Raw genomic sequence first — 20,013 nt, forward strand, 5'->3', positions numbered from 1 at the left:
CGACAGGGGATGGATCACTGGATGATTACCTGTTCTGTTCATTCCCTCTGGGGTACCTGGTATTGGCTACTGTCGGAAGACAGGATACTGGGCTAGATGGACCTTTGGTCTGACCCAGTATAGCCATTCTTATGTTCTTAGACCTCTTTGTCTCATGTCTTATCTAGCATCCTCTCTTGCTTTGTAACACTAAGTAGGTAGATTCCCTTTTTAAAAACATACACAGTCCTCCTCCGTAAAAGAGAGGCACCTGGACAATTCTATTCTATTTCTTACACCAAGTACACTACCGATGGGTCTCAGTACCTACAACAGTATTCTTCATTTATATGCTCCAGGTTATTTAAATCCATGTGCCACGCCATGACAGCGAGGGAGACATGAGCTTGATTGATCATTCCTGTGCCACATGGGTACCCTAACAGCTCTCACTAACCCTCCAAAATCCTGCCTGAGCTTGCCCTAGCTCAAAGAAAAGCCTCAGAAGGACTCTTTGGAGAACAAGCTTCCTTAGTTGACCCAATTTCCTCGTCAGGAGGGGACACCTGTGTCTACATACTTCACCACAGTATATGTGAGCATCTCCCAATCATTAAGACATTTACCCTTTCACTTCACCCAAGGCCACAGAAGGCGGCTGTATTGAACTTGTCCATCTAGATAAGCATCTTATGATAGTATTATTGTTATTTGTATTACCATAGCCCCTAGGATCTGAGCGTCTCACAATCTTTAACATGTTTATCCTAACATCAGCTCTGTGAGGCTGGGTAGGGCTGTTACCTCCATTTCACAAGTGGGGACTGAGACATAGAGAGAGACTAAGTGACTTGCCCAAGGTCATGCAGGAAGCCTGTGGAGTTCAGCAAATGGATGCCAGGTCTCCCAAGTACTAGGCTAGTGCCCTGAACACTGGACAATCCTTCCTCTCTCAATGCCTATCTCCTAAATCCCAGTCCAGTGCCTTAAAACACAAGCCCATTCTTAACTCACGGTATCCAAATGGAACAATGGCCCAAAACATAAGCACAAAGCTGCAGAACACTGTAGCATTCATGACTTTGTAGAATTGTTTTAATGAGAATTTTTGGTTTATGGGTGTGGGTGGGGCGGGGGGGGGGGGTTAATCCTGCCTTGCTGCTCTCTGGGGTGCCCCTGATATGCAGCCAGGAGGATTTATTCCTCCAGGGCTCTCGATCCTTCCCCAGGAATAAGTTCACTCACAATAAAACTGATTTTTTAAAAAAATGACAAAAGTCACCAAAGCTGCAACTGAATCACTCCCACAGCCACGGGGGGCAGGAGAGGGGGAAAGAAATGAGGATACATAGCCAAGGAAACAACTGCTTCAGGAGCAGTTAGAGGAATGGAAAAATAAAGGAGGACGATATCCCCCCCCCCCCGCCCTTGCCAGCCTCCACTTTCAGCACCTGCTGATGCTACAATCACCAGAATTTATGTGTTTGCTTCTCCCTCATGCTATCAAGAGAAACGCACAGAGCTCAGAGCTGAAAAACTTGGATCCGACGCCTGCAGAGCAAACCAGCCTTCGTCCAGTTTGCTGAATTGTTTGCAGAGGGCAGACAGAAAAAAAGAGCCCTACATAAATTAAAGACTATGAAGAACCCTGAGCCCTTTTAAAGAGCTGGCCAAGAAGAGAAGAAAATAAGTAAACCATCTCCTTGAATTACTGGAAACGTTCGTCTCTCACTGCCCTGTAAAAAGTTTACAGTGGTTTAAACTGCGAACAATGTGTTCCGTACCCCCAGCCCGAGGACAATATGATGAAGTGTTTGTTCAGCAGTGCAGCAGCCTCCATCCTTCAGGGCTCAGCGCCTTCCAGTTGAACAGATTGTCTTGCCAATTTCACACCTGCTAAACCCACAGCGCACACGCCGCTCTCCCTCGCGCCATGGTGCAAACCCGGAGCAGCTCCGCAGAAGGCGGCAGAGCAGAGTGACACCCGGTGTGAATCGAGCCTTGTGAGTTTATCCAGATACAGCAGTCTCCTGTGCACCAAGTGAGTCAGAATGGTAAGGCTTTACACACACTGGTGTAAATGATTTGACACGTTGCAGGGCAACGGAGCATCAGGCCTTTCCTTTCTCCCCTCTGACCCCACCGAGAGTAGCCCTCTCTCACAGGTTTGAGACATTGGGGCTAGTGTGTAGGTGTGAGGGGGCAATACTGCCCCGCTGCTCTCTGGGGTGCACCTGATATGCAGCCAGAAGGATTAATTCCTCTAGGGCTCTCAAGCTTTCCGCAGGAATAAAAATACCAAAGCTGCAACTGAATTGCTCCCCAAGCCACGGGAAGCGGGAGAGGGGGAAAGAAACAGAGGATAAAAAAAAGTGTCCCAGGCCCTTGATTTTTAATGAAGTCAGAAAGTTCCCCTGCTTTCGATAAGGTCTTCATCAAGTGTTTATTGAGCCAATGAAGCTCTTAACAGCACCCCAGGGAGAGGCCGGTCTCTGTGAGCCATGGATTGCTTCATTCGCCCAGTTCAGAAATAAAATACAGAAAAGCACTGTTAACCCTCTGCAAGCCAGTAAAGAAAAAAAATTAAATACTCTTTTCCACAAGAGAGAAGCATTGTTCCCCCGAAACTCTTTTCTTCTCTATCTTCCCAAATGATAGCTGATCTCCCACCCCATGCAGAAGAGATAAATTAGCCCTTACTAAGGTGCTGACTCTTGAAGAGTCAAACCAAGGACAAAGGATATGGTTAAAACAATGCAGTATCTACTATCAAAGCACAGAGTTTGCTTGTTTTTATTGGCTGTATTTGGAAGAACAGTTTCTGAAGGAAAAGTTGTTTGAGATGGAGAAACGAAGAGTTCCAAAATTCCCAGGTTTTTGGGAGGACTGGATTATGTCAATATCCAATGTGATTTCTCTCTCTCTCTCTCTCTCACACACACACACACACACACACACACACACACACTTGTGTTGTCATACAGAGCTCATCCTGGGAAACAGAAATATATACCTGGACCAAATTCAGAGAGATGGTTAAGGTAGTCTCCCTTACACGCAGATTCCACCACAGGCCCCTAGTTTGCACAAGAATCTAAGATTGTGTAATTTACAAGCCATACCAATGTAGCTGTGCTTGTGTGTCCCCGCCCCCCCCCCCGGTGCAGATGCACTGTACCAGTGTGGCTGACCCATTTCAAATAAGTGCAACCCCCATATTACGTTGACACAGCACATCTGCACTGGTATAAGCGATACGTGGAGTGGACTGCAATCTGGACTCCTTCCAGACTTTCTCAGACTTCTCTCTGCATTCAGAATCCGGGACTCATTGGGCTAACGTCCAAGAACAAGAGACTTGAGACCCAGAACGCAGCCTCAATCCAGTCAAATGCAGGCACTTCTGCACCATTCATGGACAGCAAGTGATTTTACAAGAGAGATGGTTCAGTGATGGAGTTCTGCATCCAAACTCCTTAGAGTTTGGGCAGGAGGGAAAGGTTGGCAGGTTCTCAGTTTAGCTCTTTGTGGAGAGGTGGCCACATCACAATGAAAACCCCAGCATCCTGATGATCAGATGGCCTCTGTGCTGTTATTGCAGAGCCTTTCCCAGAGGTTAAAGTCAATTGGAAATGAAGCTTGGCACCAGCTAGGGTGTAAGGTTCACATATTGGGACCCCTGCACAGCTCAGTTGCTTTCTCTCCATGTTTTGTGGGACAGGAAGGAAGCAAAACCACCACATTTCCCATTCAGAGCTATTTAAGACCAGCACAAAAGCCCTCCCTGCCACCTCGAATTCAATTGGACAGGATCTCAACACACTTTATGGAGTGAGAGACAAAACCAGGAGACAGCCCTCTGCAGAGCTGTCATCTGGAGCCCTCCTCAGCACTCTCCTCTCCACGAGGCACTGTCCCTCCATAAACAGGCTGCAGTAGCATTGATTGTTTATGTGGGCATGGATAAATACCTCTAGCTCCTACCTGCTGCTGAACTGTCAGGGGGAGTAACCAAGTCAGATTGCAACACCCGTCAACTGGGCTCTCGCTGCATCCCTCCAGGCTGGGGAAGGATGCCGAGGGAGCTGTTTTCATGCTAAGGAGCAAGAATCTCTCCCGTCCAGAGAGTTATCACTGCTGAACTAGAGGCGAGAGCCTGGCTGTGATAACCAGCCATGCTCCAAGGAGCTGCAGCTGACTGGGAGCTAGTGTCCTGTTGGATCCTCCCAAAGCAATTACAGACCCAGCGCTGTCTTAGGGAGATGGTTGCTCTCAGAGCAGGGAGAAGCCAATTGAATCTATTCAGGGCACCCAGCGCTGTGGCATCCTGCGGCCACGCACACAAGTTAGGAAGTGCAACATGGGCACAAGTAGTTGTGCAGCTTTAGAAGTAGGGAAGTTCTTGCTTGTTTCAGGGGAAAGAGTGACCAGTCCTGCTGCAGGTGTCCTCATTGTGAAAAGACTTGTGCAGTCGGTTGGGTCATTGCGTTACATCCTAATGGCGGCAAGACTCAGGTTCATCCGAGTCTCTGGTGGTGGGAAGAGACACCATAGCCAACAGCCTGCTACTGGCACTGCTCAGTGCCTCAGTCCCACCAGTTCCAACCTTGATCCAATTTTCCCAGTGGCTTTGCTTTGCAGGAATGGCATCAGTCTGAATCAAGACTTTCACCTGATCAGTTTTCACGGGTTTCAGCTACTAGCAATCAGCAGCACTCAACTTGGGGGGTGGGAGTTGCATCTTGTTTTCCGACTCATGACAGTTTCTTGTCCCAGGCTGCAGAATGAGACGGCGACAAAAGCAGGAAGAGAACCCAAGAGCCCGTGTTCCCATTCTCCTGCTCTCACCACCAGAAGGGAGGCAATTCCTTCCCCTAGCAGCTCTTGTGCAAGGGAAGGGGGGAAAATCACTCGCCCACCATCACACAGGCCTCTCTGCGGTGAGACATGGAAGCCATTCTGTGCCAGCAGAGCAAACATCATCAGTTCTTAGATCAGGCAGTGACAAACTTCTCCAGTGGCTTCAACAGCGGGAGGAATGTTACTTATCCATCTAGCAATCTGGGCAGGACACAAGCCAGGACAAAACCCTCTAAAAGTGCCACGGGGTCTTAAATTGTCATAACAGGGAAGCACCTTGGTTTTGTGTCTCATCTGAGGAGGGCAGGCAGGGATCCTTGGGGAGGCCTACACTGCAGTGTCGGCAGCTGGATATTCGCTTCCGCCCTCTTTCCCTGTGTTCCAGATGGCTCTGGCAGACAAGCTGCTGAATCACCTGCCTCAGGCCATCTGTTCCCAGCTTCAAGGAGCTACAAAGTGCAGGTTCTCCAGAGAATTCAGGCCCATCCAAAAAGCCTGGCAGTGTGAGCAAGCAGGTTTGTGCCCGGGTGCTTGAGAGGGTCAGGCAACGCTGTGCATCTGTGGTCCTGTGTAAAGTCAAGGGGAGCAAGGAGGCTGCCAAGCGATTTGTTTTCACCAGCTGTGCTGGCAGAAAGAGCTAGCAAGAGAGACTGAAAAACAAAACAAATCCCCAAAGTTATGAGCTCCTTGAATCACACTTGTATTTTCAGAGGTGCCCGGGATGGCTAAACTGACATCAACCCATTCCAGCTCCAGTTCCCAAAGCCAAGGGGGCAGGGAGGACATACAGCAGCTCCTGTCAGCACACTAAGTCGAGAGCGCCCAAGAGGCTATCCAAGGGACAGCCGGTCCCTAATCACCTCAGGAGATCATCACAGCTGCCTGCTGTGTTCCCCACCGAACAAGGGGAGGACGATCATCAAAGAGGCTTTGATATCAGAATAAGCGGTGGGTCCTTTCAATTGCAGTGGCTTGAAGTTTAATGGCTCTAGTTCTGTGGGCCGCCTGACAGCTCTGGCCACTGGCCTCAATATTTACCGGTGGCACCCTTTGCTTGCCCAGTCTTGAACCCACTCACAGCTCTGCTGATGCACCTCACTCCTGCCCTGCAGCATTCTCCCCTGGGACAAGTTGGGGCTGGGATTTTAATTTCCAGCCACATGCAGCAATCCTTTCCAGCCCTAATGTTTTGGGAGATCTCACACCTTATATCCACCTATGTCCCTAAGTCAGAAGGGTTATTCTGATACAGTGCTCAGGACCTTTCATAGCCATAGTGATGTCTGAGCTCTCAGTGGGCTATGTAACAAGAAGTAGCATTTCCAGTGGTTGGAGCGGGAAACTGGGAAAGTCTGAAGGTTTTGGCACAAGACCACAGGCTGATCCCAAATTGGCTCAAAACCAGGCTGGGGTCTGACGGAGAAGCTCAGACATGGCACAGTGAAGCTGGATGGCGCTTTGACTTAGACAGACTGAGGCTGGGTCCTATTCCTGATGAAGGGGGAAGGGTGTGGTCAGTCACTGAGCCAACCCAGAACAGCCTGAGTCGCTCACAAAAAGCCCTTGCATGGCCCCCAGTGTCAGAAGGCTCGATCACCAGCTCACACAGGAGAGGAGAAAGCCTCCCACTGAGCCCAGATGCTGCAGCACTTCCTCTCCTAGGCTGTGGGTGCTGGACACAGCAGAGACCATCCAGCACCGCTCTCCTCTATCTAGATAGATTACTTACATGATTCCCCCCGCATCGCCACACTAACTGAGCGCCTCTCCATCTTTAACGTACCTATCCTCACAGCCCACCCGGGAGACAGCCCAGTGCTGTTATCCCCATTGTACAGCTGGAGAACTGTGGCATAGAGAGGCTAAGTAACTTGCCCAAGGTCATGTAGGAAGTCTTGTGTGGGGGAGCAGAGAATTGAAGTCCCAGGTCAGTGCACTAACCACTGCCCCCTGTTGGTCACCAAGATGAGAAGAGCACCGTGAGGAAATGGGATAAGGCAGAGGCTCAAGGGAGATGAGATGGAGGATACAGCACTCTCCTATTCCACCTCCTTTGGACACTCTGTGAAACCCTCCCTTTATTTCAGGGTGCGATTGGCAGATAACTGTCCCCCCGACAGCTGTGGGCAAGGTTTTCCCCTCCACCTGGTCCACACAGGGATGATAGCTGCGTTAAGTCCTGTCTACACTACCTCTTCTGCAGGCTTGTCTTCCCTGCAGAGGTACTTGAGTCCCCTGTGCGAACAAAACCCCTTCCCTCCAGCGCACTGGTGCTTTTCTCTCATGTTGGCTGGCCCGAGGAAGGAGACAGGGCACAGCTCGCATGAGCACAACTCAGCAGCTGCTTCGGCCCTTGTTCTGCGCAGTTCTATTTCGCAGCGTGGCCGCTCACCCTCCTCAGTGGTCCCCCCGGCACAGGGTTGTCGTCCAGTGACACTCACGGGCTGGTCCGCAGTGTCGACGGGCTCCCCTAACTGTGTAACCAGTTTCGTCTTCCTCCCAGCGACATGGGGAGTGGGACATCCCGGGACGCACTGCCCCCCGGGATGCACTGCCCCCCGGGACGCACTGCCCCCCGTCCCGGGGCGGTTGCTATGGCTCTGTGCACGCACCCTCCAGGCTCTATCCCCTGCTGAGGCACAGTGGCATAGCCGCCAAGATTTTCCCAGAATGCACCAGCATGGAGGGAGGTGTGGACGTGCAAGCTTGGGCAGGCACCTGGTTATGAGGGGAACGAAGCTGCTGTACGGGTACGACTCCCCGGTGCTTTGCCTGGCCCCTTTGAGTGGTGCGTCCGCTCCTCCCCTCCCGCCGGGTTTACCCGCTCTCGTGTGAACGGCTGCCTGGCCCCGTTCTCATTCGACCAGTACCGGGGTGCCGGCTTTCCCAATGCAGAGCCCCCGGGGGGAAGGGCTAATTAAACCGGCCACCCAGCTGAGCTAAAAACCCAATCCGAGACGAGGCACGGCGGTGAAGCCTGATGGGGCAGACGGGCCAGGGAGGCGATGGCAATTTAGTGGTTGTCTTGGTAACCAGAGGCCTCATTGTTCACGGTGACTTTACCTCAGTGGGGAGTGACCTCCATCGTGGTCAGCTCCAAGGCCGAGCGGAGGGCCAGGAAGGGGATGGAACAGAGCCTGGGTGGGAATGGACAGCCCCAGGGCAAGGGCTCTGTGAAGGTTTTGGGGGGGGGGGGGGTTCCTATTCCTCCCGGCCACATATCCAGGTTGCAGGTATAACGAGCCCTCGGGCCACAGTTTGAAAGGAGAATAATAAAAGCTGGAATAATCTGGAACCAGGCAGGGTCCCAAGATGCTGAAGCCACCACTAGCGGCCCAGAGGAACACACCTCAGCGAGGAGGAAGAGCCATGTGAGGCAGATAACTTGGGTGTGTGTGTGGTGGGGGGGGGGTGAAGTTAAAGTTGCCCTAAGAGACCCTTGCCTAAAAAAAAAAAAGATATCCAATAGATTCGGGGCGGGGGAGGAGGGGGGCAGCAATGGCATGCTAGAGCATAGGACGCTTTGTGACAGGGAGGGAGATTTCCCCAAAGCAAATTATTTTAAGGGCACTGCTAGGAAGAAAAACAACGGAAGGACAAAAGCCTCATCCTTGGTTGCAGCAGCTGTGACAGCTTCAGGGCCATCTGCAGGGACAGCGCTCAGGACCGCCTGCTCCAGAGCCACCTGCCTTCACTGTCTGACCTCAGGGAGCATTTTCATGAGCTGAACTAAAGGCCGGGTTTTTAACCTCTCCGGGCCTCACACCGTTGGGAGGGGATGTGGTCATGTGCACATACAGGCCTTCTAGCCAGCAGAGGGCAGTGGTGTCACACAGGTGGGGCCCGGTTCCCTGCACTTACACCCCTCTGAGATCAGCAGGAGGAAGGGCAGAATTTGGCCCAGGGTTCATAACACAAGAAAGATCTTGGACTGAAAGAGTGAGGCTCTACAGCTTGAGTTAAAGAGCCAGGCTCTGTGTCTGGGTACCCATATTGCGACTCTGGATTGGTGAGGACACACCATGCACGCTAGTGGGTGACACTAGCATTAAGGAGAGAGGGGAATGGTCTAGGGTGGCCCAACTGGGTAAAATTAGGAGCAATAAGTGGAGACTCAGCCAGTGAACAGCAGGTGAAGTTTCTGGACATGGGATGTAGGAAGACTCTGATTAGTTTCCCCAGAGGAAGCAGGATCCACCCCATCATTTAGGAGATTTAGCACTGGACAAAATGCTAGAGAATAGAGCATAAGGAGTAATGTGGATCTGGCCAAAGAGAATGGCTAAGATGTTCAACAGCAATAGGCTGGATTCCCTCTCTAACTGCCATGAGAGGAATAAGGAGACTTAAAGGTAGAACGGTGTTAGGTTAAACTTCTTCCAGCTCACAGGAGGGTAGAGATAGAGACACAACAGCACCATCAAAGCAGCACTTCCTCAGTTACAACCACACGCCCTCAGATTGTTCATCCACCCCCTAACCACCACAAGCCTCATCTTGGTGCTATATCCAACAGCTCAGGTATCTCTTGCAGATCTGTCACTCCAAAGATCAGGGATCCGGGTGTGTGTGTGTGTGTCTCTCTCGCTCCAGCTCTTTATTTAATTCTGCTCCTACCTTCCACACACAAATGTCTGACCCCACATACTGATTCAGCTCCCTCCCCTCCACCCACCCACATGGACAAATAAAGGTGGGGATGGTGACTTTAAATTACTGGTCACTCGTGATATCCCAGGCCACAGCAGAGACAGAAAGCAGCAGTCCAGTGAGACAAGAGCAAGGCTATGGTACAACTGAGCTGCGTTAGGCAGAGAAGGGGGTAGGGCATAGGCCTAAGTTGAAGGTTGCCAGTCTTGTGTGTACTGACCTGATCATATGAAGTGGGCAATGCTTCCCCTCCACTCCTAGGCTACTAACTCTCTAGACAGGTCTTGTTTAATACCCATTGGTGCCAGTAGGCGTTGTATGTCTGGATCAAGAGAATGTTTTCCTGGGCGAGTGTCATGTGGCTCTTTTGAACCTGAAGCAGTGTAGTTCCAGGAATCCATTATACCAACAGAGAACTGGCCCAAATTACAAAATTTGGACCCGAACTCCTGCAGAAGGTCTGGGGTGGTGGGATCTGGGACCCTGTTAGCGTGAATCTAACCATCCCTTTGCTCAGTGTGGCCACGCAGCCCGGTTCTCTTCTTATTCCATCCATTCTCAGCTGTCACCTCTATGTACCCACCCAGCCTCGATCACCATGGGGCATACTCCCCCAGTGCTATCCCAGCTACAACCCCTTCTAGTGACAAGAGACCCTCAGCTGTACAGCTGCGGAGTCCTTCTGAATTTTAACCTGCCAGAGAGAATCTCAGGTTGGCCAGCAGCTCCCCCTTGTGCCCACAGTGAGAAATGCAAAGCCAGTGACCCCTCTTCACCCTGCCAAGGCGAGAGAGGTGGCATCTAGAGAACAAACATGAAGCCAATAAACAAACTTAGAGCTGCGCAAACTGACTACTGGCTAGAAATTATGTCACCCCCATCCCGGAAAAATAATAGGGAGAAATATTGTGACAGGATTACAGCACACATACGTGTGCATGTCCTGGGGGTCTCTCTCTTGCACTTTTCACTGGCAAAAAGAAAAAAAAAAGTTTTGTGCCCGTGCCCTCCATTTATCCATACAACAGGTACCACACAGGCAACAACAGAACAGTCCTCCTCCATCCAGCACCAATGCTCCTTGGCTCCGACCACCTCCCGGGATAAAGAGGGGCCATTCAACTCTCTCACCCCTCTACAGAGGTGGCTGAGATCTAGATTGAGACTCAACAAACTCATTTCACAAAAGTTTATCCAAAAAGCCATCAGATGGCAACAGCGTTTTGTCACCATCAGCCTGGACTGGACTCAAATGGCTGACACAAGTGAAAGGCTTTATAGTTTCCTGAGCCACTCCACAACGGGTTAAAATCATAATGCTTCTCAATTCAAATGTGGTGGGCAAGATGCGGTCCCAGCGGACAGTGCACTGGACTGTGACTCAGAGGACCAAAGCTCTATTCCCTGCTTGGCCACTGACCATGAACATCTCACTTCCTCTCTCTGTGCCCATTTTCCCTCCTGCCCTTTGTCTGTCTTCTTCACATAGACTAAGCAACCTGGGGTAGGGGCAGCCTCTTTCTATGTTTCTGTACAACACCTAGCACTGTGGGACCTCAACTTCAGTTTGGGCCTCTATATGCTGCTGGAGTATAATTATAAAAGCTGCCTACCTCCCACCTAGGACTGAAAATTCCAGAATCTGCAGGGAACTTTTCAGTCAAAGCGTGTGAGGTTGCAATTTTGTGGCAGGTGAAACAAGTAGTGGGATGCACACTTCGTTGCTTCTGTAGGCTTACACCAGGGGCTCCTTGTATTCCTCTATTCCACCCTCCCCCCCCGAAATCTGTGTATCACTCTCCCTTCCCCCTCTATTTCAGGGCCTCCCTGAGACACCTCCAGCTCCTCCCTCATGCCAGGGGCTCTGTGTGACCCCTCATTCCCCCTTTCCCCACAATGCCAGGGTCCCCCAACTTAGAACGAGATTTCTCAGAGGCTCAGAGAAGCAGCCCTGGGATCTCAGTCTCCCTTAAGGTCTGGTTCTAGGATGGATCCAATCCCACAAGGACCCTGTTTCCCAATCCTGGCTCAGAGGCCAGCTGGAATTTTGAGAGAACCAGCAATGGATAGAATCCACACCAGAATAACTGAGCCCACAAGGCCGCCAACATCCAAAATGGTGGAAAATTGGCAAGGGCAGCGATCTCATGAGATTCCTGCCACGTGGAGCCTAAACATCACTGGGGCAGCTCACGAGATTTCAGTGCTGGTGAACCCAGACCCTTGCCATGAGTCAGCCTCTAGCTTGAACCTCGATTCCTAGTCTAAACCTCATGCAGACCTGAACACCACCTGTCTGGTCCCACTCATCAACTACCTAGCTAGCCTAGCTCTTAGCACAGCTCATTTTTCACTTGCCCTGCTCCTCTGCTATGGACAAACAGGGGATGTTGATCCCCAGGGATGGCAAGGTGGTCCCTTTGCATCCATGTGCAAACTATAAAGGTGCTGAAGGAGGGAAATAAAGGCCAGGGGAGAGATCTGGAAGAGCCATGCGAGCATATGACTGAGGACACAGCAGGACAGGAGATGCTGATCGGTCATCCAAGCCAGGGATGCTTTTCATTTATTTTAACTCCTGCTCCGGGCCCCCTATAAAGCCACGTGGAATCTGACACCATCAAAGCTGACTGCATATGTCCGCGCTTCCCTTATATACACACACGCGCTTCCGAGCCTCAGCACGGCAGCCCCGCTCAGGTTACCAAGCACAGACGGCCAGGATGTGATGAAATGCAATCTCTTTATCTTTGGATTAGAAGGTTGTATAAAATGTGCCCCTCTCTTGTTATGTTCAGGAAAGGGTGGGGAATGACTTACTAGAACAGCTTATTGCTTAAAAAACAGTGCTAGGGATCGAAGGCAGTGGGGAATGTACAGATCTGGATTCAGAGTTCTCCCAAAACTGTGGGTGTTTAGATTCAGAGTCTTGGAACATAAGAATGGCCAGACTGGGTCAGACAAATGGTCTATCTAGCCCAGCATCCTGTCTCCAACAGTAGCCAGAACCAGAGCTTCAGGGAGAGTGTGCAGAACAGGGCAACTATGGAGAGATTGACCCCGCTTCCCCTCCCAGCTTCTGGCAGTCAGAGGTCTAGGCTTGCCTTGAGAATGGAGTTGCATCTGTCCAGATTTGGCCTCATCTCTAGATTTCCCACCTCACCCAGAGTCGTCTACTTGGAAGTAGACATGCTCTGCAAGAGAGAATGAGCACTTCTCTCGCTCAGGCTGAAATGAGCAAGCCCCCAGAGAGGGGAAATCAGAGCAAAAAAACCACAGATGGTTAAAATGATCACAGCATCAGGAGCACTTGCGGACAACAGACACCCTGTGGTATCATCAAGAGAGACCCTAGGAAGCCCACCGACCCGATACAAAGAGTTGCAGTGGTGGCTGGCGAGGAACTGAGCAGGTTGACCAAGGAACCAGCCACGGGACACAAGACACAGAACAACCAGCGAGTACTGACTTATTGACCCAGTCATTGGGGCTTCCTGATACCTTTGCTACTGGCAATGGGACATAGCTCATGGGCCATCAGAATTCAGGCAGTCTTGGCTCCATTAGAACCTACCGTAGGTGGCTACCAGCTTCCTGGATTCTCTAGCTTCATCAGCAAGGTTTCAGGGTATTGCTCTAGGGTTTCTGCTCCCTCCACCTGCAGCCCTTTTGCCATCGCAGTAACACACAGAGACAGTCTGCACACTACAGGTACAGCGGTACAATCAGCACATGAACCCTACATGCGGGGAGCAGAGGGCACAGGCCTGCTGCACCAATCACGTCCACCCCTTATATCCACGCTGCAGCCCTGTTTGTCCTGGACCACAGGCCTACAGCACCCTTTACTGGTCCTGCAGTACCCATGCTAGGAGCCCATTACTCCTGCATCCCAAACCTTCTGCTCTGACCACACATGCTTGTTGCACCCACGCTGGCAGCCCCTGCTGCACCCATTCTGTGTGATCTCTTGCACAGCCCCATGCCACACCTCTTTCACGCGAGCGCCAGGCTCTTGTTGCGGCTAATCTCCACGCGTTTTATACTTGGGCCACCTTCACCCATTGGCATGGAAGCCACAGAGAAACTTTCAGCCTCCCCTGATCATCACAGCACTGCGGAGTCTGGGAAACACAAGAGGCGATGCCAGCAAACTCCACAGGCAGAGAACAGGGGCGTTTTTAGAGGCGAAGCAGAGACATTTTCATGAAGAGGAATCAGAGGGAGGTGAGGAGAGTCAGGCTGGCAGCCATTGGAGCTTACTCTCAGTGGCTGTTCTGTAGGACGTGAGATGGTGGGTCTCCAACATTCGTGACCACCAGCCAGTGTCCTGGGGCAGATGCCCCCAGCCCAGAACTGACCACTACTACCACCGAGTGCCCCTCATTGAGGTCTAATCGTAAATGAACCAGGAAGTCCATTCAAGTGGCTCATTTGCAGGAACCACCATTGCCTCCACAAAGGGCTCGCGCCGGGTTAGGCCTTGATGGTGGCCAGATCAGGCCAGGCCAAGCCAAGCTCCCACCTCACCCTGGTCTTCAAAAGGTTCCACAAAAACCCGCCCCCCCTCATCCTTTGCCTGTTTGATTCATTCGTTTTAATCTTCTGTCACCCAAAGGTGGCTCCGTTCCTGGATGCCCCACGGAGCTGGCTCTCGAGCCCAGAGCCCATGGATGGGCACTTGGTTCTGAGAAACCCGAAGCAAGGCTCCCCCATCTCTTCTCCCACTGGCTAAAAACCTAAGATTTGGACCCTGAGAACGCCCCAGATCTAGTCTGTCTCACTGTGCCCGTCACCGTGGCATCGGGGTGCCTGTCCCTTTGACCCAGTGGCAACTGCTGCCAAAGGGGACAGCTTGAGGGCAGGATGAGGGGATGCAGCCACTGTGTGTTCCAACTGCCTGGCCTGTATTTATATTGCTGCACTGACTCACACACTCAAAAAGGGACTTTGATTGTCTAAATGCTTCTAGCTCCTGCACCGATACCCCAGAAGCCAAGAATAGCCCCATCTCTGTTCCCCTTGGCAGACAGGCCCCTGGGCAGACTCTGAATTCACTCTGCTAGGAAGGACCACAGCCCCGTTTCCTTCCTTAGGACTAGGAACATTTTTTGCTCACCCAAGGGAGGAAAGAGACAGTTTAATAAATGAGGGGCACGGATTTGGAGCAGGGCCAAGGGTTTGTTTACAGACGCAAGCTGAGCGAGCAGAGAGGACTGTACAAACTGGAATCTTTTCTTGGCTCGGGGTCGTCTCAACTCCCAGCTGCCCCCCACCCCCACCTCGCTTCTCCCTGCGGCTCCAAAAAAGGACCACTCCATGTTACATAATTGGATGCGCCTGGCACCACTGCAGACATGCAAGCATGTCCTCCCTTTTACTTAACAATACCTTTTTCGGTCATCCAGCTTTTCTCCTCCAGCCTCCTGTTGCCATGAAACTGACAATCAGGGGAGATTTATAGCCCCTGGCTCCAGCTACAACTATTCCAGCCATGGAGAGGAGGGAAGGAAGGGTGGGGTGGGATATTTCGGTGCGGGGAAGGAGAAGAATCGTTACTAGTTAGCAACAGCATCTGGCGGAAGACACTTGTTGTAATTTCAGGTGTAAGCTGGAGGATGCTATGGCAATTGGTGCTAGGGAACAGACCGAGAGAGAGAGGGAACCGGGGAGGAATGAGAAACCACTGCAAAGGATGGAAGAAATGTGTGTGTAAAGAGGGGGGCAAATTCATCCCTAGTGAAATTCCACTGATTTCAACACTATTGCACCAGGCAGGGGGATCGGCCCATTGCGTCCAGATCATTTAGCTGCATGGCTTCTGCAAAGGAGGAATTCTGGTACTTGCTGGAGAGAAGCTGGAATGCCCATGCGGGTATTTGAATCAAGACACCAGGAACATCTCGTGCTACAAGAGCTGCAAGAGGAGTGTACAGCAGTGGGAGGCAGTTCTGAAGCAGCAACACCTGCCAACACCCTCTCAAGCGCTAAGACCCCAATGGGGAATCTGGTGGAGCACGAAAGGAACCCTCTGGGGGCATCAGAAGCAGCACAACAGGCTGTACATCCAACTCTATATAAACCTTCATGCTTCAGGGCATAAACCAACTAATAGGGGTCAGGAAGGAAGATCCCCTCCCACATCAACAGGTTATTCCATAACTGCCTAGGAAAAGGTACTTGCACCTTCCTCTCGAGTAGCTGGTACTGGCCACTGTTGGAAACAGGATGCCAGACTAGATGGAGCATTGATCTGTTAAGACTATTCCTGCACTTGGTCTACACTAGCAAAGAAAGGGGCTACCAAGGATTAAATAGTTCATGCCACAGAATCAACATCTGGCATCATCTCCTCCCTCTTAGGGCTACCCAGCAGCAGTCTGCACCAGAGTCAGGGTGCCAGGACTGAGGCTGTACTTAGGTTTGCCCCGTTCAATCAAGCTAGGGTTACAAGGATGGCGAAATGCCTCCAACCCGAGTCTGTGTAACGCAAAACTCCTGAATCATCGTTATTAGAGATCCAACCTGGGGCCTCTGGATCTTAAACTCTGAGCTTCTATGACCCGAGAGACAAGACCCACGTTGGTTAGCTGAAGTTCTATATGTGGGCCAGCCACCATTAGAGGGGGACATAGTACCACACTGAGTGGGCATGGAGAGCACCTGTTCTTTGCACTCCTCTAATGAGGGTATGTCTACACTGAAATTGAGCGATGCAGCTTGTGTCTACATATCCACACTGACTTCACTATAGCGAATGTGGATAAACATAGCAGTGAAGATGCAACTTCACGGACATCAGTGCGAGTCAGGAACACTGGTACATACCCAGGCTTCTGGGCAGGCTTGTACAGCCCATGCCAGGGTCTGCACCATCACGTCTTCACCACTAGCTAGCTAGATGAGAGCTAATGCAGGTATACCTGGGCATATCACACCACCGCCCACAGGAGAGATGTACCCCGAGGCAAACACAGGCTGGTCTCAGCTCTGCGGCAGGTAGAAATGCCAAGAACACAGAGAAATGGAGATCTCCACCGTAGCTCTCTGTCATGGTCAGAGCCACCAAGCAACTTGCGCTCCTCCCGCAGAAACACCAGCGCTGACCTCCCAGAGCAGAACATCCATATTCCTTCTCTGACTCTACCCCAGCTCTCATCCCACACCAGAGCTGAACGGCGCTGAGAGGCCATCGCTTGTGGTGCCCAGAACAGCGAAGGAGACAGAAGTCCGAGCAATTAATGGATAGCACCAATATCCTGGTAACAGATCAGCTGACTTTGCAAACCCCCACCCCGCCCCCGCCGCCTTCTGGGTTGCATCAAACATGGATTGGAAGTATAGGCCCCTTCTAGTTTTGAATCTGATCCAGACACAAAGTGCAGAGGGTGGGGGTTCAGATCTGTGGATTCTAACTCAACCCCCCCCTTCCTCACCCTACAATTCAAGGGTGCTGAGCACTGGACTGGAAGCTCTGCTTTAGTTCTATTTCCAGGGGAAACACTGCAGAATACTCTGATCTGGGCACGAAAACAGGCCCCCTGGCACGAGGCAAACGCCCATGGAGACACTATGTTCGTCTGACCCTGAATCTCTAACACAGACTGCACGGAGGGGCTGCATACCCCGCCTTTCTAACACAGCTCTGCTCGGGACATTTCCAGAGATCCCCAGTTTAGGCATGAGTCACAGAGCCAGTCAGGTGCTTAGCCTGTGAACGCTCCTCGGGTAGAAAACGGGCTGGCGGTGCAGGCTCCCTGGGTAACGGGGACGCAGCATAGTAGGAGGGGATAACATGCAGTGCCATGACCTGGTGCCTCCTGTGCTCACACACACAGGGATCAGGTTCCAGCTCATTTGCACAGCTAGAAAAGCCTGCTGTGGAGAAGCTGTAGCATTTCCCCCCCCCCCCCCACTTCCCCCAAAAGAAGCCGACTTTCTAGTGGTTGCTAAAATCCTCAGCCTGAAAGGGCTTTGGCAAACTTCATCGGGGGCAGCTCCCCTGACACGGTCCTTGGAGAACATCTGTTGCATGAGAGGAAATGCTTCCAGGCTCTGAGCTTCAGCACTTTCAAAAAGCTTTGCCGTTTACCTTCGAAGACCAGATCCTCAGCTGGTGAAAATTAATGCAGCTGCGTTACCTGATTGACATCAGCTGAGGATTTGGCCCTAGGCATCCCCTCCTGGGAAAGGGGGATGGTACGAGAAGAGAGACTCCACATAACCAAGCTAATAGCCAAGCAAATGACCCCTCCTTTTCCCAGCTCACACAGCAGGAGCCATGTTTTGAAGGACACAGGGCTGCAGGACATGCGGCAGGTCCAGCCAAGCGGTTACTGCTGCACAAGAAAAAGTGAGCACTCGCTCAATGCATGTGCCAGCCGAGGACAGGGCCCTGAGCCAGACAGACTGGGGAAGGTTTGGCACATCCTGAACCTGCCACGCACACATGGCATCGCAGGAGGGAGGGTTACAAACACACCCTGCTCAGGGACAGTGCACACATTCCTTTCTGGAACATCAGACAAGGCATAGCTGTGACCTGCCCCTTACTGAGAGAGAGCTGGGTGTCAGTGGAGGCTGGGAGTCCTACTTCCCTGGGGTGCTGGGAGACTAAATTCATTACTGCTTGGGGAGATTATTAGCGACTATCCTCTACTAACGTAACTTTCCTCGTATTCCTACTGGGGTGGCCGCTGCTCTTACCAACCCAAATGGATCCATGACCCTTTGAGAGCACCCACTGGAGTGACAGGAAGCAGCCTTCACTGGACACACTGCCCTTCTCACCAGGGACAAAACTTCCCACTCCAAGAGCCTGGGACCTGATGCTATGGATCAGTCCTTCCTGTCTCTAAAGGGAAACGACCCAGGGCTGCATGTGCCAAGGGAGACCCGCTCAGCTCTCTTCTCCCTGGGGACGTGGAGCGCTGCAGAGATCTTACCTTTGGATCAGGGACCCGAAGAGCAGGTGCAGCACCTTCTGCATATTCTCAGTGCAGAGCCACCTCCAGCGATCCACCATCAGCAGATGCAGCAGGTCCAGAGCCGTGTCTGCCAGGGGCGTCTCAGAACCTGCCGGGAGGTAGGGGGCATGTGAGAAAGCCGGATCACACCCATGTCGCTTGCTGCATCAGAGTGAGACCATGGCTCTGCATTCACAGCAGGAACACTGCACTCCTGGGCACAGACTCCCTTCCTTAAAGGCCCCAAACTACCACCTCTCTAGACTCCGGCACATGCAGAATGCTGCTCCTGGCCTAGGGACGTGCTACAGCACCCTCACTGCCTTCCGAAACGCCCTTCGGCCTCTCTCACCTCCAATCCAACACCAAACAGCTCCCTTCTCCCTCCCATATTCCTCATAATACAGAGCAGCCAAAGGAGACGCCCATTAGACCAGATCCCCAGCTGCTGTCACGCGCTGCGAGCCCCGCCGACTTCACCCCCAGCTGCGGGTGTGAGGCCGGGGGTGTCGTTTACAATACATGGGTATAGCGTCTGGCACAATGGGGCCAGGACTTTAGGTGCCTCCTCAGCACAGCTAACTGATTAACTCCAAAGCCTTTCGGGGTGTGGGTTGTAGGAAAGGCCTGGTGACAAATAAAGCCACATCGTATTGTGCACATGGCCCATTCCTTAGTCATGCATTCCCATTCTGAGTGTGAGGAGGCGTGGGCAAAGTGGCTGGGTATTCCCAGTTCCTCCCCAGTGAGGAGAGTGGCAGAACACGAACGTATGCCAGGATTAAGGCTCCCAGTTGGTCCCCTCATCGCCCATCTCCGTACAGCCTCTAAGCGGACCCGGTGCTTTACAAATGCAGAGGAGACACAGACCCTGCAAAGAGCTTGCAAGCAGATTAAGACAAGATCAAAGGTGAGACAAGACATGGGGCAGAGAACTTGGGACGAGGAGAAAAGATTGCTTGGAGGGGTGGGTGCTGAAGGAGGGACTGGAAGAATCTCAGACTCGGAGACAGCCAAAAGGACAACAGAAGCATGAGGACGAGAATGGGAAAAGGAGGTGGAAGGAGAGGAAATGAGAACAAAGACGTAGGCGGGGGATACCATTGGGTGGGTACCAGTGGGGATTACAGGTAAGAGGTAGGAAGCAATAGGGGGAGTTCAGGGAGGGAAGCATGGTTGAAACAGGTGGGGAGAAAGCCAATTTCAGCAGATAGAGTTTGGACTCACTGGGTGTGGAGAAAAGGTGGGGGGAGGGGGCAGCTGGGCTTTTCCCAGGCATGCCCTTCACTGCTCCCAACTTGCAGTTTCCCAGGGGTTTGGCTTTCTGGTTAGTACCGCTGGGCTGCCATCTTGTGGCAGGCCCTGGACCCAGCACCGAGATGTGCAAACCATGTCCCAGCACAGAATGGAATGGTGCAAAAAACCAGCATGTCAGCAGTGATGTGCCACTGTCAGACCTCGACAGGGTAACCGGCTCTGTTCCTCAGGGTCCTTGGACTCTCCAACAAAACTGTGCAAGCTTCAGATCTTAACTGCAGTTAGCCGGTCTAGAGAACTT

At 51.9% G+C, this 20,013-nt stretch overlaps 1 protein-coding gene across 4 annotated transcripts in view; it reads right to left on the bottom strand.

The window, feature by feature from the left end:
- Positions 1–20,013, bottom strand: part of SNX19 (sorting nexin 19) — a 50,031-nt gene that overhangs the window by 14,406 nt on the left and 15,612 nt on the right. For 3 of the 4 annotated variants that reach the window (XM_048827348.2, XM_075122299.1, XM_075122300.1), the window contains one exon: positions 18,435–18,564. In XM_048827348.2, coding sequence (XP_048683305.2) covers positions 18,435–18,564 — 130 coding nt within the window. Of the gene's footprint in view, positions 1–1,461; positions 5,490–18,434; positions 18,565–20,013 lie in introns of those variants that run through there. The other variant, XM_075122298.1, reaches the window with a different exon arrangement.

Source organism: Caretta caretta, chromosome 22 (genome assembly GCF_965140235.1).
Source record: "Caretta caretta isolate rCarCar2 chromosome 22, rCarCar1.hap1, whole genome shotgun sequence".
In the NCBI taxonomy this organism is placed as follows: Eukaryota; Metazoa; Chordata; order Testudines; family Cheloniidae; genus Caretta; species Caretta caretta.